General features: G+C 41.5%; 1 protein-coding gene across 2 annotated transcripts in view; it reads left to right on the forward strand.

Moving 5' to 3' along the window:
• INO80C (INO80 complex subunit C) overlaps positions 1 to 23,041 on the forward strand; it is a 35,436-nt gene extending 12,395 nt beyond the window's left edge. For both annotated transcript variants that reach the window (XM_017511391.1, XM_017511392.2), the window contains exons 2-5: positions 7,398 to 7,508; positions 8,907 to 9,018; positions 9,956 to 10,023; positions 22,632 to 23,041. In XM_017511391.1, the coding sequence (XP_017366880.1) occupies positions 7,398 to 7,508; positions 8,907 to 9,018; positions 9,956 to 10,023; positions 22,632 to 22,763 (423 nt within the window). In that variant the 3' untranslated portion in view covers positions 22,764 to 23,041. The remainder of the gene's footprint in view (positions 1 to 7,397; positions 7,509 to 8,906; positions 9,019 to 9,955; positions 10,024 to 22,631) is intronic.
• The last annotated feature ends 686 nt before the right edge of the window (positions 23,042 to 23,727 follow it).

Below are 23,727 nucleotides of genomic sequence, written 5' to 3' on the forward strand. Positions count from 1 at the left end.
TCCTGGGTTCAGGCAATTCTCCTGCCTCAGCTTCCTGAGTAGCTGGGATTACAGGCACGCGCCACCATGCCCAGCTAATGTTTTGTATTTTTAGTAGAGATGGGGTTTCACCGTGTTGACCAGGATGGTCTCGATCTCTTGACCTCGTGATTCACCCACCTCAGCCTCCCAAAGTGCTGGGATTACAGGCTTGAGCCACTGCGCCCAGCCTGAGTTATACATTTTTGCCAAAAGTAGAGAATTGATGCTGTCTTCTTCTCAGCGCATCCTGTTGTAGCACTTGATGTCAAATTATTAATGATGTTAGATTTGAGCACTTAGTAAGGTGGTATCTACCAGGTTTCTCCAATGTAAAGTTATTCTCTTGATGTTTGTATTGAAGTATCTTGTGGGAAGATACTTTGAGACTATAAATATCCCATTTTATTTCATACTTTGCCAGTGACTTTTAATATCCATTGATGGCTTTTGCTTGAAATTGTTATTATTGTGGTGGTTGCCAAATAGTTATTTTATAATTTGAATCTTCATTTCTTTTAGATTTATTAATTAGAATCCTATTGTGAGCCAGAGCTTTCTCTTCTCTTCCATTCATTCTTTTCTGTTTTAATTTTTTTTTTTTTTTAATTAAATGGGATATTGCTATGTTACCTGGGCGGGAGTGCAGTGGCTGTTGCCAGACGCAATCATAGCGCAGTGCAGCATCCTGGTTCAAGTGATCCTCCCACCTCAGCCTCCCAAGTAACCAGAACTACAACATCCCATTTATTCATTTTTTTAAAACCAGTGTTTATGTCACGGATTTTTATTTTATTCTGTGGGTTATAATCCACTACCAGCTTTATTCATTCCTTCTTTTACAAATTTATCTATAGTAGCTTTACTGAGATATAATCCACACACTATAAAATTCACCCTTTTAACGTATATAATTTAGTGGCTTATAGTATATTCACTGAGTTGTGTAACCCTCACAATTTCATATATAATTTTAGGATATTTCTATTACCCCAAAGAGAAACTTATCACCCATAAGCAGTCACTTCCCTTTCCCCTGTTCTGCCAGCTCCTGGCAACCACTGATCTTTCTGTCTCTGTGAATGTGACTACTCTAGGTATCTCATATAAATGGAATTAATTATACAATATTTGGCCTTTTGTGTCTGGCTTCTTTCTATTAGTGTAATTTTTTTCAAGGTTTATCCGTGATCAGTATGCCATTTCTTTTTATGATTGAATAATATTATATTTTATGGACATAGTACATTTTGCGTTTTATTTTTTATTTCTTCTAGAGACAAGGGCTCGCTCTGCTGCCCATGCTGGAAGGCAGTGGCACAATCATGGCATACTGAAACCTTGAACTCCTGAACTTGCCTCAGCCTCTGGATTAGCTGGGACTACAGGCACATGCTACCACAACTGGTTAGTTTTTTCTTTTATTTTTTGTAGAGACAGGCTCTTACCACGTTGCTAGGCCACTTTTGAACTCTTGGCCTCAAGCAATCTTCCCACCTCAGCCTCCCAAAGTGTTGGGAATACAGGCGTGAGTTCCTGTGCCTGGCCCTACCACCTTATAAAATGTGTTATCTGTTCATCAGCTGATGGACATTTAGGTTGTTTGTGCCTTTTGGCAATTATGAATAATGCTGCTATGAATATTTGTGTACAAGTTTTTGCATGGACATATGTTTTTAATTCTCTTTGAGTATATAACTAGAAGTTAAATTATTGGGTCATATGATAATTCTGTGGTTAACATTTTGAGGAACTGCCCAATTTTTTTTTTAAATGGTGTTTTTGCACCATTTCACATTCTCACCAGCAATGTATGAGGGTTCCAGTTTCTTCACACTTTTGCCAACATGTGTTAATTGCCTTTGATTGTAACCATAGTAGTGGGTGTGCAGTGGTATTTCATTGTGATTTTGATTTGCACTTCCCTAATCACTTATGATGTTGAGCATCTTTTCATGTGCTTACTGGCTGTTTGTATATCTTCTTTGAAGAAATCCTTTGCCCTTTTAAAAGACCTCATTGAGATGGTGGCTTTTGATAAAGACTGGAAGAGAAAAGGGAAGCAATGTGAGCCAAGCTGCTACCTGAGGAAGAGAGTTCCAGGCAGAACCTTCCAGACACCTGGTACAAAGCCTTTGGCACCTCACCCGATGACCCTGATATAGGGAGGGGCAATGGAACAAATAGGCTTTTTACATAAAGTCTACTGGGAAACCTTTTAAAAATGGAATTATTGGTCTTTTTGTTTCTGAGTTGTAGAGTTCGTCATATATTCCAGATTTATATACATACTCGGTTGTTGCTTAAGTTTTTGAGATTTGGCCATTAGGAGCCTCTTCACACTGGCTCCTGTGTCCCTTAATATGCATTTTTGGGTGCTTTTATGGACTGAGTTTTGGCACCCCCACACCCCCAATATTTATTATTTTGTCCTGACTCCTAGTACATCTCAGAATGTGACTATATGTGGAGATAGGGACTTTAAGGAGGTAATTAAGGTTAAATGAGGTCATCTGGGAGGGCCCGAATCCCAGGTGACTGGTGCCTGCATAAGAAGAGGGAGAGACTCCAGGGATGCATATGGCTTCAGGAGAAACCAAACTTGTCAACACCTTGATCTTGAACTTCTTGCCTCCAGAACTGGAGAAAATAAATTTCTATTGTTTAAGCCACCCAATCTATAATATTCTGTTATGGCAACCCAAATAAACTGACACAAGTGCTTCCTTTCTGACACCACAAGATAGATGTTCTAGTTTTATCTTACACGTTTCTGCACCAGCCTTAGAGTCAGCCATTTCTTCAAGGATCACTGGTTCTTAGACAATAATATACTTGCCTCTCAGTATCTGTGGTGGATTAGTTCCAGGACCTCTTATGGATACCAAAATCCGTGGAACCTCAAGTACCTGATATAAAGTGTTGTAGTGTTTGCATATAATGTGTGCACATCCTCCTGTATACTTCAACCATCTCTAGATTACTTATAATACCTAATGCAATATAAGTAGTTGTTATACTGTACAGTTTAGGGAATAATGACAAGGAAAAAAGGTCTGTACATGTTTAGTTGAGATGCATTTTTTCCCCCCAAATATCTTCCATCTGTGGTTGGTTGAATCCATGGATGCAGAACCCACCAATACGGAGGACCAGTTGTATTTAGAAAGCACGATCTGAATGTTGCTTTGCCTGTTGTTCATTGTTTCCAGTCTTCTTAGTGGACAGGGCTAGGAAATACATGTGTGTGTATACCTGCAGCCCCCACACCTCTATATCTATTTCTATAATTATCTGCATGTATATTGAAAACTGTGAGCTCATATTGATAACCTCTAGTTTCAATCCAACCCCACAGTGCTCATTCTGGCCTTCTCCCTTTTCTTATTTGCTTTCCTACATTTGTTGTGTATCTTAGAATACATATAAAGTAGTTTCAGAATTATTAACATGTACCCTTGTGAAAAACAAACTTAACAACTCTGTATGGTTCTTTTTGGCCTTTAACCTTGGATTACATAGTCAAAATACTATATTCATAGTTACTCAGGTTATTTCTCCCTTGCCTCCCCTTCAGTATGGTTATATTATTTATTTGAAACACAAGTGAATTTGTGTTTATAGGGTTTTAAAAATTCTTGTTTTTAATCCCCTGCCCTGCCCCATCCTCGTTGAATTTATTATTTATTTTTTCAAATGTATGAAACCTTAACATGGTTCAAAAAGTCAAAACTCTACAGAAAGCTATACTCAGAGAAGATTTATTTTCTATTTCATTCCCATCTCCCTGTCTATCCACTGTGTTCCCCTCTACCCCTGTAGGTAACCACACTCAGTTGTTTCTTTCAGAGTTGTCCTTCCTGTGTGTTTGGCCACTGCATCCCAGCCAGAGATGATTCCTTATAAGGAGCTTCTGAGCATATACATCTCCAGTGCTGATGCTGGCATTCAGTCATGCTGCCCTGTCTTGCTCCTTAATATTGATCAGTTAATCAATGAATCATTCATTATTTGGTACCTACTCTGTGCTAGGCACTGGGTTAGAAGCAGGGACAAAGTCTGACTCATTAAATAAAGCAGCATGTTTTGAGCCCACTATGCATCCTCACTTTCTACCCCTTCCCTCATCCATTCACCTCTCTCCTTGTCTCCCTTTCTTCTGATCTGTAGTTCCCTGCCTCTATCATAAAGCTGCTGTTTTTTCACTGATATAAACTATTCATCACATATATAATATATACTAGATGTTACTCTTAAAAATAGTGCAAAATAATATTGACAGCTGGCTAAAACTGCACAAAGTAATGTTTTTTACTGATTAAATGTGATGGGAGAATCAAATCTTCCTTATCAGACTGGGTCTCCCAGAATACAGGTACCCGGTTGAAATACAATTATCATAAAGGAAAAAAAATCATACAAGCAATAAAAGTTAGTCATGTAAAAAAAAAACTAAATCTAATCTTTCTTGAAAAATTAAAGCTGACACGGATGAATCCCAATGAAAATAATCTTAGTATAGCATGTAGAAAATGGCTAAATGGATATTGCATCAGAAAAGACAAAATATAGGAAGGATGGGGAACAATAGGTGAGGCTGGAGAGGAGGCCTGAATTTGTTTCTACCGAAGAGGGAAGTAGAAACCGCTGGCCAGTTTTAAGCAGCGGAGCATCATCATGCTTGCATTGACAAGTGTGTCACTAGCTGAGCTGCAGAGAATGGGCTAGAGTAGGCAAGATGAGTACTGCAGAGTCCCACCTCTGAAGTTTGTAGCTCAGGAAGTTACCAGATAAAGGCAAAGGACTGTGGGAAGAAGGGAGAGAGAGGAAGAGAGGGGGAGGAGGGAGGGTGGGAGGAAGGCAGAGAGAAATCACTATGGCTACAGATGGTAGGATAAGGATGAGGAATGGGCAACATCTCAGTTCTTAGAGCTGACATTTGCACTGAGCTTGGAGGGAAGAAAAGCTAAGAAAGACCTTGGAAGTGGAGAGGATGAGGTGAAGGGGAATCCAGACAGAAGGTGGCAGCAACAAAGGAGAGGAGGGAGCGCAGGGCCTGGAGTCCTTGGCTGGGGCCCCAGCTCGGGTGGAGAGACCTGGAGAGGGTTTGGGAAGGTATTTGAGGAGAGAGCACTCAAAGAACTATTGCAGCAACGTGAGTGGTTTTGTCTTCACGACCCTTCTTCCACCAAGATGAATGAATGTATTTGTTCATATTCCACCATACTCGCTTACTAAGATAAGTAGGAGTTTCACTTACTAAGATAAGTAAGTTGAGCTCCTTATCAGCATGAGGGAACCGGTTTGGCAGAAAAAGTTGCTGAAATTCCAGCTGAGAGTAGATAAGCTGTGTTTTAGTTAATCCTGTAGTGTCTTCCACTCCACATGACAACATGGTGACTTTTAGCCTTAACTCTTTTTTTGACATGCAACCACTTTGGAAAATGATTTGCCAGTGAGTTGTAAAGTTAAATATACACTTACCCTAGAACCCAACCATTCCTCTCCTAGGTATTTACCCAAGAGAAATGAAAACATAACAGAGGCTTTATTTGTAATAGCTGAAGACTAACAGTGAACCAAGTGTCCATCAACAGGAAAATGAATAAACAAATTGGGGTGCATCCTTACAGTGGAATACTATTGTGTTGAGTAGTGTGCAAATACAATGAGACAAACTGATCCACACAACAACATGGATACATCTCAGAAACTTTTTTTTTGTTTTTGAGAATGGAGTCTCGCTCTGTCGCCCAGGCTGGAGTACGGTGGCACAATCTTGGCTCACTGTCTCCTCCACCTCCCAGGTTAAAGTGATTCTCCGGCCTCAGCCTCCCAAGTAGCTGGGACTACAGGCATCCACCACCATGCCTGGCTAATTTTTTTATTTTTTAGTAGAGATGGGGTTTCACCATGTTGGCCAGACTGGTCTCAAACTCCTGACCTCTGATAATCCATCCACCTCAGCCTCCCAAAGCGCTGGGATTACAGGCATGAGCCACCGCGCCCTGCCACATCTCAGAAACTTTATGCTGAGGAAAAGAATCCAGACACTAGAGTACATGCTGTTAGATGCTATTTTATTTATTTATTTATTTATTTATTTATTTATTTATTTTGAGAAAGAGTTTTGCTCTTGTTGCCCAGGCTGGAGTGCAATGGCGCGATCTCAGCTCACTGCAACCTCCACCTCTTGGGTTCAAGCAATTCTCCTGCCTCAGCCTCCCAAGTAGCCGGAATTACAGGCATGCGCCACCATGCCTGGCTAATTTTTTATTTTTAGTAGAGATGGGATTTCTCCATGTTGGTCAGGCTGGTCTCAAACTCCTGACCTCAGGTGATCTGCCCATCTCTGCTTCCCAAAGTGCTGGGATTACAGGCGTGAGCTACCATGCCCGGCCAGATGCTATTTATATGAAGTTGTAGAACAGGCAAAAGTAATATGATAGAAATTAGAACAGCAGTTGCCACTGGGACTAGAAGGTATTGACGAGGATAGGAATTTGGATTATGCTAATGTCAACTTTTGGCAAAACTCATGACAACTACATTTAAGATCTGTGCATTTCACTGTATGTAAATCACATCTCAATTTTTAAAGAGTTAATTGAAGTCTGGGAAGATTGGAAATGGTATTACAGATCAGAAGTGGTTTCTTACTTTGTTTTTTCTTTGTGATTGTTAGCTTAAAGGTTTTTTGCTTTAAACCATATTAGCCTACTTGTCAGGGCACTCCCTGGCTGCTGCCAGCTGACCCATGGCCCTCCAGATTCCTTTCCATTTTCCTTCCTTGGAATGCCCATGTCCTGTTGTGCCCCTTAAGCATACCAGCTCCAGTCTGGGTTCTCTGGCCAACTAGACCTTTAGAGGGGCTGGACGTTTTTTGTCTTAATATTTCAAGACACAGTTCATTAAGATCAGAGGGAGCAGAACTGTGTGGTGTCATGGAGATAATGAAGGCTTTAGAATTGGCCCAACCTAGGTTTGAATCCAAAGGTCAATCACTACATGACCCTGAACCTGTACCCCCGGGCCTCAGTTTTCTTTTCTGTATACTGGGAATGATAGCGCCTACTGTGGAGTGATTGTCAGAATTAAATGAGCTAACTTGGATAGGACAGCCATCCCTGTGCTTGGCACTTAGGGGACCCTGGAAACATGGCACCTGGGGATCCTGCCTGTTTCTTCTGTGGCTTCTGCACAGCAGGTGCTACTCCACATGTGGTGTGCCCTCCTCTGGGGCAGGCTTCCTGTTGGCGCTCTGGGCACACTATCTTGGCTTGCATGCCCTGTGGCATCGTATGCCCTGTTGAGAGCAGAGGTGGGGAACTCAGCTGGAAGAAACTGACTTCTTCAAACTCTTTTTATTATGTTTTAAGGGTATCAGCATGGAAGCCATGAGTGAGAATAAAATGGTGCCCTCTGAGTTTAGCACAGGACCTGTGGAAAAAGCTACCAAACCTTTGCCATTTAAGGATCCCAACTTTGTGGTAAGCATCAAAGGTATTAGCTGAATAAACAGCTAAATGCCACACCTCAGCCTCTGATCTTGCTGGGATTATAGCCAAGGTAGCACTGGCATCCCCTTCTCCCTCAGACCCAGTTGCCTCCTTCTCCCCCATTGGCGAGATGGGGACAAGAGAAGAAGGGTTCTTTCTGTTGATTTCTCAGTGTGCCATATCCCAGGGATTTGGGTGTCCTTTGTGGATTAATTAAAGGATACTGTATGGCGGTGGGTCATTTCCATGATGGTTGTTCCCCCAACCTTTTCTTTTTTTTTTTTTTTTTTTTTTTTTTCCGGGTTTTTTTTTTTTTTTTTTTTTTTTTTTGAGACGGAGTTTCACTCATGTTACCCAGGCTGGAGTGCAATGGCGTGATCTCAGCTCACCGCAACCTCTGCCTCCTGGGTTCAGGCAATTCTCCTGCCTCAGCCTCCTGAGTAGCTGGGATTACAGGCAAGCACCACCATGCCCAGCTAATTTTTTGTATTTTAGTAGAGACGGGGTTTCACCATGTTGACCAGGATGGTCTCGATCTCTTGACCTTGTGATCCACCCGCCTCGGCCTCCCAAAGTGCTGGGATTACAGGCTTGAGCCACCGTGCCCGGCCTCTCCCCTAAACTTTTCATTGGTCTTACATAAATCCTAGACAAAGCTTGAAATATTTAACTAAAAGAAGAGTACTCATTAGTTTTTTAAGGTAAATCGAAGCTATTGTGCTGTTGAGTGAAAATAGCGTACTCTTCATTCTTGAGAGTGGTGATAAATTGCAGCAGTTCAGATTATACTATTAAATTATTTCTAACGAAGTAGTTTTGGACATACAATATTACCAGTGTTTGCAATAGATTTTGATATTCTTTTCCATTTTATTGTCATCTTCATAGAATTAAAAAAAAAAAAATTTCCAGAAGGCTTGCCATACTGCAACTGGGGCTTTCAGGACTTCTCCAGGATCCCCAGTTTGCAAAGTGGAGACTTGCCCCGAGAAGGGAGTTCAGAGATACAGTCGTGGATTTAAATCTGATTTCATAGCAAATTTATCTTCAAGTATGAAGAAATTCATGAATGAATTCTACAAAGTTAGATCCAATAAAGGCTTTGTAGGTTTTTTTTAACATGCATATAAAAAAGTAGTCTTTTATTTCTACTTCAACACCAACTTAAGGGTTTTGACAATTTGAAAACGTTTTTTTTAAAAAAAATACTAAGATTAACATGTTAACGTGTACAGTGAAATACTTTAAAAAAAAAGTCTCAAGGGTCCAAATGATTGTTGACAGAATGAGAGGTATATTACAGTTATGATTAAGCATAAATGTCAGATGCTGAAATGGTAGTCTCCATTGGTTTTTGTTTCTTCTAATAATCCATGCCTTTAATTCGAGCACTCTGGCCACGGTGGCGCAGTAGCTGGCAAGAAGAACAGAACCTGGAAGAACCTGAAACAAATCCTCGCTTCCGAAAGGGCATTGCCGTGGCAACTGAACGATCCTAACTGTGAGCTGCTTAGAGCCTTCCATGTGTTTATAATGTTCAGAGTAGGAACTGTCTTATAACAAAACCTACATTATTTTATTGTGTTTGCATTATTGTAGGAAATAATTTTTAGCTTGAGAATTTTATAGTGGTATCAGCCTGGAGAGATTATGTGTGTATTTTCTCTTAACTGTATCTGTATTGAGTCTATTTGTTTGTGTTGTCATGGATCTGTGATTTTTAGTGTCATAGGTCCCGATATAATAATATTGTTGTTTCTACTAGACAAACTTCTTATTCAGAAGTCTACTCTTAAAATGTGTTTCCAAAGACAAGGTAGCCCAAGTATAATGCCAGATTTGGGAGGGCTCCTGACAACCAGCTTAGCCAGCTCTTTTACTTTGTGAGCCAGCGTTTAGCAGAGTAAATACTTCATGCTGCATTGTGTCCAAATTTATGTAAAACACTGTTACATGTTCTGTTTAGCGTCACTGGAAAGTACAAGTTCAAGGTTCTCACCATCTCCTGCTCCACTATACTTCTTTCATGGGGTGACTCATGTGGGTGACAAGTGAGCTAGTCATTCATTCATCTGGGTGTGGACGTGAGGGTGTCAGGATGCTCAGTTAATGGCTTGTTTGGCATTTCATCACCATCAGCCCAAGCAGTATGAGATTGTGAAAATAGCTGGTGGGCAGATGATCTTTCCAGTGGTTCTGCTGGAATAAGGGTCCCTGGTGACAGGGCGGAGCTAGATCTGGAGCCTGCACTTAGCCTATGACATACTGCATGATTTCTGAGAATCCTCGCCTTCTCCTCTAGGTAATCTCCAGAGACTTCTGTGACTACTTAATCACAAAGGAAAATTTCAGGAATATCATCAAATAGTATTTTAGAAAAAAAGAGAAGGGATTTGAATGTTTTAAGTCCAGTTATCTTTTTTTTTTTTTTTCCCCAGACTTCAGTATTGATGCTCCTCCATCCTTTAAGCCAGCTAAGAAGTATTCTGATGTTTCAGGTCTTCTTGTGAGTATGATCATATCTCTTATAACTGTAAATGGAAAAGATTTCACAGTAATGTCTAATTAGATAAGTGTTGGATATTGACTGCTGCCAGTCCTGCCTGGACTCTGTCTACGGTGATAGGTTTGTGCAGTGTGTTCATTGCTGCAAACTGAGGCATTTGTGGGGGCAGCCTGTGGGGAAGATTGAACTAAAAAGCAGGAGACCTGAGTTTCACTTCTTTACCTCTGCTAGTTAGCTATATGAGATAACATAAAAGAAACAACTATACATTTCTTTTTTTACTGCTGAAGTTTTAAAAACCTGCATTTTAGATGATGATTGTATTTACAAAACTTCTTTAAACAGGTGCTTTGGTAAAGGTGGTGACTTTCAAACTTATTTTTAAGCATCAGGACCCCTTTTCCAAATGAAATCTTTTACAGAATCCAATATATAAACAGCCTGGAGCCCACCTTTCTGCTGTGGATCTGGCCACCTCTCTTACTACCCACTCCCCACCACAGTGACTGCTCAAGTGCTTCTGGAGAACACAGTTCAGAAACTGCCGGCATAGCGGGAAGAGTGGGAAGTGGGCAAGTTGCTAAAGCTCAGGAATCTCAGAGCGCCCCCGTTTCCTTATTTGCAGAAGGTAGAACCTAAGAGTCATCTTCTTAATCCTTTTCATCTCATAAATTTGGAAAAATAATTTAAATGCTTTACATTTTAATGAAAATATGACTCTAACTTATTTAACAAACTGATCAAATTAATTATGTGCAGAGGAAAATTGCCTCCTTTGTTATTATTATGTAATATCCCTGTTTCCCCCTGATAATATTCATTGTTCTGAAGTATACTTTGCCTGAAACTAATATTCCTACCCCAGCTTTCTTTTGTTCAGGTCAGGATGGTATATCTTTCTTGATCTTTTCACTATTTTTTTTTGAGACAGAGTCTCATTGTGTCACCCAGGCTGGAGTGTAGTGGAGCAATCTTGGCTGCAGCCTCTACCTCCTGTGTTCAAGTAATTCTCCTGCCTCAGCCTCCCAAATAGCTGGGATTACAGGTGTGTGTGCCACTATACCTGGCTTGATTTTGTATTTTTAGTAGAGATGGGGTTTTGCCACGTTGGCCAGGCTGGTCTCGAACTCATGACCTCAAGTGATCCTCCTGCCTCAGCCTTCCAAAGTGCTGGGATTACGGGTATGAGCCACCACTCTCGGCTGATCTTTTCACTTTTAAACTATGTATATATTTAAAATGGATTCTTGTTGAAAGCATATTGTTGGGTTGTTGGGTCTTCCTTTTTTTGTTTGGAGGTAGGGTCTGGCTCTTTTGCCCAGGTTAGAATGGAGTGGTGTGATCATAACTCACTAAAGTCTTGGCTATGAGGGCTCTCTTTTGGTTCCATATGAAGTTTAAAGTGGTTTTTTCCAGTTCTGTGAAGGTCAATGGTAGCTTGATGGGGATAGCATTAAATCTATAAATTACTTTGGGCAGTATGGCCACTCTCACAATATTGATTCTTCCTAACCATGAGCATGGAATGTTTTTCCATCTGTTTGTGTCCTCTCTTATTTCCTTGATCAGTGGTTTGTAGTTCTCCCTGAAGAGATCTTTTACATCCTTTCTTAATTGTATTCCTAGGTATTTTATTCTCTTTGTAGCAATCGTAAATGGGAGTTCACTCATGATTTGGCTGTCTGCTATTGGTATATAGGAATGCTTGTGATTTTTGTACATTTTTGCGCATTGATTTTGTATCCTGAGACTTTGCCATAGTTGCTTATCAGCTTAAGGAGGTTTTGGGCTGAGACGATGGGGTCTTCTAAATATACGATCGTGTCATCTACAAATAGGAACAATTTGACTTCTTCTTTTCCTAACTGAATGCCGTTTATTTCTTTTTCTTGCCTGATTGCTCTGGGTAGAACTTCCAATACTATATTGAATAGGAGTGGTGAGAGAGGGCATCCTTGTCTAGTGCTAGTTTTGAAAGGGAATGCATCTAGTTTTTGTCCATTCAGTATGATATTAGCTGTGGATCTCTCATAAATGGCTTTTATTGTTTTGAGATATGTTCCATTGATACCTAGCTTCTTGAGAGTTTTTAGCATAAAGGGCTGTTGAATTTTGTCAAAGGCCTCTGCATCTATTGAGATAATCATGTGGTTTTTGTCTTTGGTTCTGTTTATGTGGTGAATTACGTTTATTGATTTGCATGTGTTGAACCAGCCTTGAATCCCCAGGATGAAGCCTACTTGGTCATGGTGGATAAGCTTTTTGATGTGCTGTTGCAGTCGGTTTGCCAGTATTTTATTGAAGATTTTTGCATCAATGTTCATCATGGATATTGGCCTGTAGTTTTCTTTTTTAGTGTGTCTCTGCTGCATTTTGGTATCAGGATGATGTTGGTCTCATAGAAAGAGTTAGGGAGGATTCCCTTTTTTCATATTGTTTGGCATAGTTTCAACAGTAATGGTACCAGCTCCACTTGTATGTCTGGTAGAATTCGGCTGTGAACCTGTCTGGACCTGGGCTTTTTTTGGTTGGTAGGTTATTAATTGCTACCTCGACTTCAGACCTTGTTATTGGTCTAGTCATGGTTTCAGCTTCTTCTTGGCTTAGTCTTTGGAGTGTGCAAGTGTCCAGGAATTTATCCATTTCTTCCAGATTTACTGGTTTATGTGCATAGAGTTGTTTGTAGTAATCTCTGATGTTAATTTGTATTTCCGAGGAAGCCGTGGTGATCTCCCCTTCATCGTTTTTTATTGCATCTATTCTTCTCTCTTTTCTTTTTTATTAGTCTAGCTAGTGGTCTATTTTGTTGACCTTTTCAAAAAACCAGCTCCTGGATTTATTGATTTTTTTTGAAGGGTTTTTTGTCTCTATCTCCTTCAGTTCTGCTCTGATCTTAGTTATTTCTTGTCTTCTGCTTGCTTTTGATTTTTTTTGATCTTGCTCCTCTAGCTCTTTCAATTTTGATGATAGGGTGTCGATTTTAGATCTTTCCTTGTTTCTCGTGGGCATTTATTGCTATATATTTTCCTCTCGACACTGCTTTAAATGTGTCCCATAGGATCTGGTATGTTGTGTCTTCATTCTCGTTGGTTTTGAAGAACATTTTTATTTCTGCCTTCATTTCATTGTTTATCCATTGTTATTCAGGAGCAAGTTGTTCAGTTTCCATGTGATTGTGCGGTTTTGAGTGCTTTTCTTAATCCTGATTTCTAATTTGATTGTGCTGTGGTGTGAGAGACTGTTAGGATTTCTGTTCTTTTGCATTTGCTGAGGAGTGATTTACTTCCCATTATGTGGTCAATTTTGGAGTAAGTGCAATGTGGTGCTAAGAAGAATGTGTACTCTGTGGATTTGGGGTAGAGTTTCCTGTAAATGTCTATTTGGTCCGCTTGGTCCAAATCTGCATTCAAGTCCTGGATATCCTTGTTGACTTTCTGTCTCATTGATCTGTCTAATAATATAAGCGGAGTGTTAAAGTCTCCCACAATTATTGTGCGGGAGTCAAGTCTCTTTGTAGGTAGTTAAGAACTTACTTTATTTATATGGGTGTTCCTGCATTGGGTGCATATATATTTAGGATAGTTAGCTCTTCTTGTTGCATTGATCCTTTACCATTATGTAATGCCCTTCTTTGTCTCTTTTGATCTTTGTTGGTTTAAAGTCCGTTTTATCAGAGACTAGGATTGCAACTCCTGCTTTTTTTGCTCTCCATTTGCTTGGTAAATCTTCTTACATCCCTTATTTTGAGTCTATGTGAGTCTTTGGATGTGAGATGGGTCTCTTGAATACAGCACATCAATGGTTCTTGACTTTTTATCCAGTTTGCCAGTCTGTGTCTTTTGATTGGGGCGTTTAGGCCATTTACATTCAATGTTACTATTGTTATATTTGAATTTGATCCCGCCATTTTGTTACTGGCTGGTTGTTTTGTCCATTAGTTGGTGTGGTTTCTTCATTGCATCATTGTTCTTTACCATGCGGTACGTTTTTGCAGTGACTGGTACGGGTTGTTCCTTTCCCTGTTTAGTACTTCCTTCACTAGCTCTTGTAAGGCAGGTCTTGTAGCGATGAAATCTCTTGGCAATCTCTTGTCCATAAAGGATTTTATTTCTCCTCCACTTATGAAGCTTAGTTTGGATATGAAATTCTGGGTTGAAAGTTCTTTTCTTTAAGGATGTTGAATATTGGCCCCCACTCCCTTCTAGCTTGTAGTGTTTCTGCCAAAAGATCCGTTGTGAGTCTGATGGTCTTTTCTTTGTGGGTGACTCGACCTTTCTCTCTGGCTGCCCTTAGAATTTTTTCCTTCATTTCAACCCTGGTGAATCTGACAATTATATGCCTTGGGGTTGCTCTTCCTGAAGAATTTCTTGGTGGTGTTCTCTGTATTTCCTGCATTTGAATGTTGGCCTGCCTTGTTAGGTTGGGAAAGTTCTCTTGAATAATATCTTGAAGAGTGTTTTCCAACTTGGATTTATTCTCCCTGTCACATTCAGGTACGCCAATCAAGCGTAGATTAGGTCTTTTCACATAATCCCATATTTCTTGGAGGCCTTGTTCATTTTTTTCACTCTTTTTTCTCTAATCTTACCTTCTCATTTTATTTCATTGAGTTGATCTTCAATCTCTGGTATCCTTTCTTCTGCTTGATCCATTCGACTGTTGATACTTGCATATGCCTCATGAAGTTCTCGTGCTGTGTTTTTCAGCTCCATCAAGTCGTTTATGTTCTTCTCTAAGCTGGTTATTCTAGTTAGCATTTCATCTAACCTTTTTTCAAGGTTCTTAGTTTCTTTGCATTGGATTAGAACATGGTCTTTTAAATCAGTGAAGTTTGTTATTACCCACCTTCTGAAGCCTGCTTCTGTCAATTTGTCAAATTCATTCCCTGTCTTTTTTTGTTCCCTTGATGGTGAGGAGTTGTGATCCCTGGGAGAAGAGGTGTTCTGTTCTTTGATGGTTTTATCCTTTTTGCACTGTTTTTTTCCCATCTTCATGGATTTATCTCCCTTTGATCTTTGAAGTTGGTAATTTCAGGAGGAGTCTCTGAGTGGACTTTTTTTCTGTTGAGGTTGGAGGTATATCTTTTTTGGCCTGTAGAGGGCGTTGCTGTCTCTGGGTTCAGTCAGGTTGTTGGATGGGTGGTCTTTCCCTGGAGTTTGTTTGCAGGTGAGATTGGCCCCGCCTTCCCAATGGCATCTCTCCCAGACCTCAATCTTCCTGGGTGGGGTCAAACTGGTGTATTTGCTGCCAAGCTCTCTAGCAGGGGCTTCAGTTTGAGTTCTGTGGAGGCGGGGCCTGCAAGGCCTTATGATCTGTTTCCCTGCTTTCAACTCTACTTCCCTCTGTGGGACAGTCTGTCCCACTGGCTAGTCCAAACTTCCGCCCAGGTCCGTGTGACAACTGGCAGTGCCCTGCATCAACAACTCACAGCGGCCCACAGTCTGGCAGGGCTCTTGTGGACCCTGGGTTGTAGGAGGTATGAGGTAAGCACAGGGTCCGTATTGGAGCACAAGGGGGTGAAGTCCCATCCCCCCAACCCCCACGTGTCAGGTGGGGATGCGCACCCCCCCACCTTCTTGATTTGGCCCCCTGGGCAGCTCTCACCCTGCATCTTCTTCCCTGGGATATTTTCAGTGCCCTATCAGTCCCACCAAAATGAACCCCACACCTTTGGAATCATGAAGTCCTTTAGCCCTCTGAGTCTCATTCGCTGGGAGCTACATTCCAGTGTTGCTTTCTCATGGCCATCTCGGTGCCCTCCCTCCAAGAGGAGGATTTCTAAGAAGGCTCCTCTGGAGTCACTTCTGTACAGATTGTCCTTGGTTTTTTTTCTTTTTTTTTGAGATGGAGTTTCACTCTTGTTACCCAGGCTGGAGTGCAATGGCGTGATCTCGGCTCACCACAACCTCCGCCTCCTGGGTTCAGGCAATTCTCCTGCCTCAGCCTCCTGAGTAGCTGGGATTACAGGCACGCGCCACCATGCCCAGCTAATTTTTTGTATTTTTAGTAGAGACGGGGTTTCACCATGTTGACCAGGATGGTCTTGATCTCTTGACCTCGTGATCCACCCGCCTCGGCCTCCCAAAGTGCTGTGATTACAGGTGTGAGCCACCACGCCAGCAGATTGTGCTTGTTTTTAATGACCTTAACAGTCTTAAGGAGTACTGGTCAAGTATTTAGTAGAATCCTCCACTATTGGAATTTCTCTTATGTTTTCTTATGATAAAACTGGGGTTAACTGAACATCTTAAAATGTTGTTTATTTTTGTATTATTTATACCTCTTTTAAAAATTATGAATGGTTACTTTCATGTTTACAATATACATATTAGATAACCTGTCTATTTTCAAATATACCATGTTGTGTGTAGTGTGAGTTCTTCTAATAGTGAATTTCTAATTCCAGTCTCTCATTCTTTGTTGTCATATAGTTTATTTTTACATATGCTAAAAACAAAATACATGGCTGTTAGTTTGTGCTTTAGACAATTCCCTTTTAGAGAAATAAAGGAAAAAAAGAACTTTCTTTTATCTTCATTTCATTCTGTTTCCACCTTTTTTTCATTTTGTTATTTATTTCTAAGTTGCAGTCTGATGTCGTATTTTTTCTACTGGAATATTTTACTGTGCTTTTCTTATAAAGCAGATTTGCTACTAATGAATTCCTTCCTTTTTTTGTTTAGCCAAAGAGCCTTTATTTCTTCTTCATTTTTTTTTTAAGACAGGGTCTTAATCTATTGCCCAGGCTGGAGTGCAGTGGTGCTATCTTGGCTCACTGCAGCCATCTTGACCTCCCAGGCTGAGGTGATCCACCCTCCTGAGCCTCCCGGATAACTGGGGCTACAGATATATGCCACCATGCCTGGCTGATTTTTTGTATTTTTTTGTAAAGATGGGATTTCACCCTGTTGCCAAGGCCTGGTCTCAAACTCCTGAGCTCAAGTGATCCTCCCGCCTTGGTTTCCCAAAGTGCTGGGGTTACAGGCGTGAGCCACTGTACCCAGCCTTGTTCTTCTTTTTTGAATGACATTTTCAGTGAGTATTTTTGAATGACATTTTCAGTCTGGGCTGACAGTTTTTTCTTTCATCACTTTTAAGATGTCAGTGGTTAAATGTTATCTTTTTGTTTCATGGTTTCTGATGAGAAGTTTGGTATAATTCTTACCTTTGTTCATCTCTTAGTAATGTTTCTTGTTTGTCTTCAAGATTTTCTCTTTGTCTTTTGTTTTCAGCAGTTTGAATATGGCTGGGTATTATTGAATATGACTCTGGGTATTATTTTTCTGGTATGTATTCTTGATGTTCTCTGAGGTTTGGATTTGTGGTTTGGTATCTGTCAAGAATTTTGGAAAATTCTTGGCCATTATTTCTTCAAATATTTCTTTTGCCTCGTCTTTTTCCCTTCCTCTAGGATTCTAGTTACACACATGTTAAACTATTTGATAGTGTCTCAAAACTCTTGGATATTCTGTTCTGGTTTGTTTGCTTTTTAAAACTTTTTTATTTCGTTGTGGTTCAGTTTGGATGTCTGATGTGTCTTCAAGTTCTTTACTCACTGTATTGAGTATACCAATGAGCCCACTGGAAGCATTGTTTATCTTTCTAATTGTGTTTTTAATTTCTAGCTTTCTATTTGATTATTATAGTTTTCATACCTCTGATGAAATAACTTTCTTTTAACTTATTTATTTATTTAGAGATAGGGTCTTGCTCTCTAATCCAGACTGGAATGCAATGGTGTGATCACAGCTCACTGCAGCCTCAAACTCCTGGGCTCAAGTGATCCACCTGCTTCAGCCTCCCAGGAAGCGTGGACTATAGGCATGTGCCACCACACCTGGCTAACTTTAACAAAATTTTTTATAGAGAAGGGGTCTCACTGTATTGCCCAGGCTGGTCTTGAACTCCTAGCCTCAAGCCATCCTTCTGTCTTGGCCTCCCAAAGTGTTTGGATTACCAACGTGAGCCACCATTGCTTGACCTGAAATAGCTTTCTATTTTGCATGTTGTCTCTCCTTTAACATATTAATTATGGTTATTTTAAATTTCCCGTCTGATAGTTTCAAAACCTATGTCATATTCGGGTCTGGTTCTGGTGATTTCCTTTGCTTTTAAGACTACTTAGTCATTAAGTGTGTATATATATAGTCCTTGAACACATAATAGCTGCTTTAAAGTGTTTATCTGCTATCACCAACATTTGGTTCATCTTTGCCAGTTTCTGTTGACTGCTTTTTTCTTAACTGTGGATCACATTTTCCTATTTCTTTGCATCTACAAGCTTTTTTATTGTGTGCTGGCCATTGTGGATGATATATTGTAAAAACTCTAGATTCCGTTATCTTTCCCTGAAGAGTATTTTCTTTCCTGTGGGTAGCTCAGTTACTGACTGATCACCTTGAATGGGTGTAGGTTTGGTTTTGCACTTTGTTAGGACTGGTCTGTGGAAGGCCCATGTTTCCCAAACTCCTTTAACTTAGTTCCACTTAACTTCTAAGCTCTTTATCCTCCGCCAGTCTTATTGAAGTTTGCTGTTAGACTTTGTTGTGGTGAGACTAGAATAGACTGTACTCACGAGCGAGCATGACTTTAGTTCCTGAGCTGTGGCCTTTCTGTTGCCTTAACTAGGTGCTAGGACTGTTATTATAGAGATCTCTCTACTCTGGCTGGGCTGGCACTTCAGCAGCTCCCAGCACTGCTCAGCCTCTGGAGTTTCTGTTTCCCTCTTAACTAGTCTCCAGTAAGACCTGTATAGTCTTGCCTTGAACATGCATAGCCCAGCCCATGGTTATAGACTCACGTGAAATCCCAAACCAACTTTTGCCTCCCTTCCAGGGAAGCTCCCTCTTCTGTTACTCAGCTTTGCTAAATCCAGATGTTTCAGTACCCCCTGAATCTGATCTCTGCCTCCCCAGCTCAGTGGGTCCACTGAGCTCTGCGTGAGCTCCGCCTCTGCCCCATGGTCAGGAAATTGTCACAGGCAGAGAGTTTGGATGATCCTGGAACTTTCCTTATGAGCTTCTCTTTTCTCAGGCATTGCGGTCTTGTGCTACCTCTTGTCTGTTGCCTGAAAATAGCTACCTCATATATTCGACCTGTTGTAATAGTTGTTTATGGCAAGAGAGCTCATCTGGCACCATTTATTCTGTTATGGCCGGAAGTGGAGATCTCTCCCTGTGTCATTTTGAGTTTCTGGAGGCCACAGTTTACGGCCAGACTTGAAGGGTAGTTCCTCAGAATGTCAGCTTTATCCTTACTGTTTCAGGCAGCTCATCTGCTAGTACAGTGGTTTTTACACATTAGGAGGAAGGAGAATCATTATTCCAGGCCCTTTTATGTCATCAGCAATGGACTTATCATGTTACACACTACCTAAAACCTCTTGCCCCACTGTATGTAAGAAATAAAAAATTCTGAATAGACAAAGAACTCTCCCAGCTCATTAAAGCACAATCCCACAGAAGAATCAGGAAAAAGATATAAATAGGCAATTGCCAGAGAAGAAAGATAGATGACCAATAAGTAGATATTCAGCTTCACTGGTAATTAGGAGAAAGACTCATCAAATGGGGAAGAAATTAAGACATTTGATTATACATTTTGGCACCAACATACAGAAATGGGTATCTTCATACATTGCTGTTCTGAGGTGGAAACATGCACTGGTACTGCTTCTTTGGAGGACAGTTGGAGCAGTCTGTTAAGATTAAAAAAGCAAAAGCCTCTGACCTTGCAATGTGTCTTATAGGCAGCTCCCTAGAGAAATAGTGTGCACAAAGAACTTTATGCAGAAATGCTTATGAGAGACAGCATTTGCAAAATGTTGAAAGCAACATCAAGGACTATCACAGCAGATATTTTCATACTATTCTTGAGCTCAAAGCATAGTTTCAACATGGATAAATTTCCAGGATGTAATGTTGATTGAAAGATGCAAAGTAATATTAACAGCATGGTGCCACATATATAAAAATCAACACACACATATACACATACACACACACAAATTGGGTTATTTCTCTTGTGTGTTTACATATGTGTATAGGGGTAGACATAAAAAGTCTGGAAAGGTGCCCACTTAGCAGTGGTTTCTCCAGGGGAAGGCAGAGGACTTTTGATTGGTAGATGGTGATAAATGAGGACTTTAGTCTTATCTGTGATGTTTTCTTTTAATTTTTTTTTAAAGGAGAACATGTTCATCTGTTGCTTATATAATTTAAAGTTACATGATTAAAAAGTAAAGCCTAGTTCATGTTTATACTGATACACAGCTGTTCCCAGCCAGCCACGTGACTGTTTCCCCTGTGCCTAAACACGGCAGCAAGACATGCAGGGTCACACCTGTGTTCAGCACTCGTTACAGAGCTATGGAAAGTGTGTTCTGAGTGAGACAGGCAAGCTGTGAATACTGCCTGTCACCCTGCAGCAAGGGTGCTTGAAGCTGTTCGCTAACTTCGCTCTGGGAAGTTGGCCTTTGCTTATTTCACTCAGGCTCAAGGGATGGCATCCAGAAGAGGGTGGACTATAGGTGTGAAGTTCTTTACTTGTTCAATTCTGGGGTGTCACTTGGCATCCTTCCTTCTATTCAGAATCCTAGATGCTGTCCCCTGGGTTCAGGTTTTTGTTGGTAACCTTTTTGTTGGTGCCACGAGATATCTGTATTCTGCACTGTTTATTCAGCAGCCCTCTTGGCAGTGAGTTCTGAACTTGGGCGGGCCGGCTCAGCACAGTTTGGTGGTAGGAGGGAAGTGGCCACAGACATGGAGCTCAGCCGAGGCTGGTTTGTCTATGGAGGCCAGATGGTCTGCGCCAGACACACATGCCTGCACTCTGCTCGGAACTGCAGGGCAGCCTCCCCTGCTAGTTAACCTAACTTCCCTCCCAGCCAGGATCCCTCAGAAGAGACTTGTCACTGTTTTTCTAAAGAAGCCTTTACTGTCATTAAAGGAAATGAGGACAGAAAGGTAACATCTAGATCAAAACAAGTGATCCAAGTTTTATTTTATATAGAGCTATTAGTTAATCTTAGCCTTTTAGGAATAATCCCATTTTCCTCATACACAGCAGTTAAATACTTTGGGGAGTCCCCAGTGGCAAAATGGAAGACGTTTTAGGCATGAGAAGCCTATGAATAAGTTCCCGACAGCTTGTCACTTCTTTATTGAGACTTCCCTCCCTTACTAAATCGCAGGATTACTGTGAGTCTAGGTCCACACAAAGATGATCCACATTAAAGTAGACATTTACACTTGAATAATTGGATGTTATCTGTCTAGACTTTAATGGCATCTTTTATAATTTTTTTAAAGGAGTTCAAAATGACTCACCCTCATGTTTTTTTGTGTCAAAATTCATAGAAGCCACATGCTTTGAGGTATATAGTTAGTGAATTATTTTCTCCACTTGGCACATGGGGAACAGAGACCAAGAGAGAATTTTGATATGTCTGGGAAACAAGTTCTCTTTCCTGTGATGGTGCTGATTATCTGTTTATTCATCCATTTATTCATTCATTAATCATTTGTTATACAAACCCTGACTGAAGGCCCTCTGTGCACTCTGCGTTGCATTAGGAGCCAGTCTACGGTGATAAGCAAGCCAGTATTCCCGTCTCATGGACCCTCATAGTCTAGACCATCATCAGAGTCATGTAGATGATAAACTTTAAAGAAACAGAGATGTGCATTCCACTGCAGTGGTCTATGCTGCTGTGAAAGAGGGTGGGGTTCTGACCTCCTATGGGGGTACAAATAGGGTTCCCAAGAGGTGTAGCTTTGGGGCTGAGTCCTGAAGAATGAACTGGTGATTACTGACCAAAGTGGGCTGCAGTTGGTGTCCCCTGCCAGGGAAAGGACAGATGGGGCATGGTAAGAGGGAGAAACTTAGAGGCCGGGAACAGTTGGAATCAGAGAGCAGGGGCATGTGGCTGAGGAGGAGGCTGAGGACAAAGGAAGGCCCAGAGCTAAGGAGCTGCACGGAGGACTTGGGCCTTTGTCCCAAGAGCAGAGGAGCCATTTTGAGAGATTTTATGCCGAAGAATGACACGATCAGAATTGCATGTTGCCAAGAAGATCCTGGCTGCAGTTCTAGAGGGAGGGTGGGTGTGAGTGGCCAGTGATGCACTACAGAGTGGCCCAGGAGGTGTGGAAGTGACACAGCGGGTGTTGGAAGAGCTGGGAAGGAGCATGCTGGAGGTAAGTGGAGCACAGCAGGGAGAGGCATGTGCCCAGCATGCAGGGCGTCAGCTCCTGGCTTGAGGAGCACAGACTTGGGACATGTGTTGGAAGGAGGCAGGAGTCTAGAGACGGAGGGATGACTATCGTGCATTCAGTCTCGGACCTGTTGCTTGCAGCCCTTGAGGCACCAACAAGAAGGGTCCCAGAGTCTGATGTGGTTATTCCCCTTCCATCCATACCCTGACGTGTTTCTGGAGTCTGGGAAGGTTAACGAGTCTGTGCCACAGTGAGTGATTTAGTGTTCTTGGTGGCAGAGTAAGACATAATGAAAATATATTTCACTGAAAAGTCTTAAACTTATACTTGAACTTAACTTAAAATATCCCTACCAGCAATAATTTTCTGCTCTTCCCTGTGCCTCTTTCCACCCAGGCCAACTACACAGACCCCCAGAGCAAACTGCGGTTCAGCACCATCGAAGAGTTCTCCTACATTCGGAGGCTGCCCTCTGACGTCGTCACTGGCTACCTGGCCCTGAGGAAGGCCACGAGCATCGTTCCCTGAGCCCAAGAAGTGGAGATGAAGTACAAAGCTGTTTCAAAAACAGATTCTGGACTCGTGATTTTGTTTCATGGAAACAAACTCGTTCTGCTGTCAATCTGAAAATGCCAGTGCTGTGCCTTGGAAAGAATGTTTGGCTTTAATTTAAGCATTTTTTTGAGTGTGTGTTTTCCCTCCGACTGTGATATTTCCTGCTGAATTAAATTGTACTTTAGTTGTTGCCTCAAGTAAAGGTGTTTGACAAGAAAATACAATAAAACCATACTTTTCATTTAACCCAAGTCCCTGTACTTTTGTTTTAAAGTTGTGAACTCCATATAACACATGTAGACTCTGCAGTGAGTCCACAACAGATCTGGATTACTTCTCATCCTGGCGATTCCCCGTTTAGAGCATGTTAGTCCTTGTCTCTGATCAGAATGCTTGGAAGAAGTCCAAATTTGGGTCCAGAGAAGAAAGAGAAAAGTAACTTTTCGGTCCCACTCGGCTGGTCCTCACCTGTGCCTCAGCCTCGGATCAGCCTCCCCTCATCTTTGGGAGTGTGGGGTACCGGCATTGACATTCTGTCCCAAAAGGGCTTTTGTCTTGGTACAGGATGCCACCCCTCTGACTGCAGCCTGCTCCAGAAAGGGAGTGTTTACATCTCCATCCTCCAACAAGAGGAAGCATTTTCTTGGCCAGGGAAAGGAGACTATGGAGACAAGTCCTGGGCCTCTCTGGGCCCTGTGCCTGCATTTCCCCAGGGAGGATGGTGGAACCAGCCCCTGGGGTTTCTGGACCACAGCTGCCTCTGCTTTGGGGGATTAGGCACCAGCTGTTCTTTCTTTCTGGGGAAAGCCCTTCCTGTGCCCCTCTCCAGACTTAGAGAAAATAAAACAAGCCAAGTCAGCTGGGAGAGCAGCCTGTGCAGGTGGCAGCTGCCTGGAACCAGGCCCCCTTTCCTCCAGGTTGGCAGCCACAGTATCCT

Source organism: Cebus imitator, unplaced genomic scaffold (genome assembly GCF_001604975.1).
Source record: "Cebus imitator isolate Cc_AM_T3 unplaced genomic scaffold, Cebus_imitator-1.0 Scaffold448, whole genome shotgun sequence".
Classification (NCBI taxonomy): domain Eukaryota; kingdom Metazoa; phylum Chordata; class Mammalia; order Primates; family Cebidae; genus Cebus; species Cebus imitator.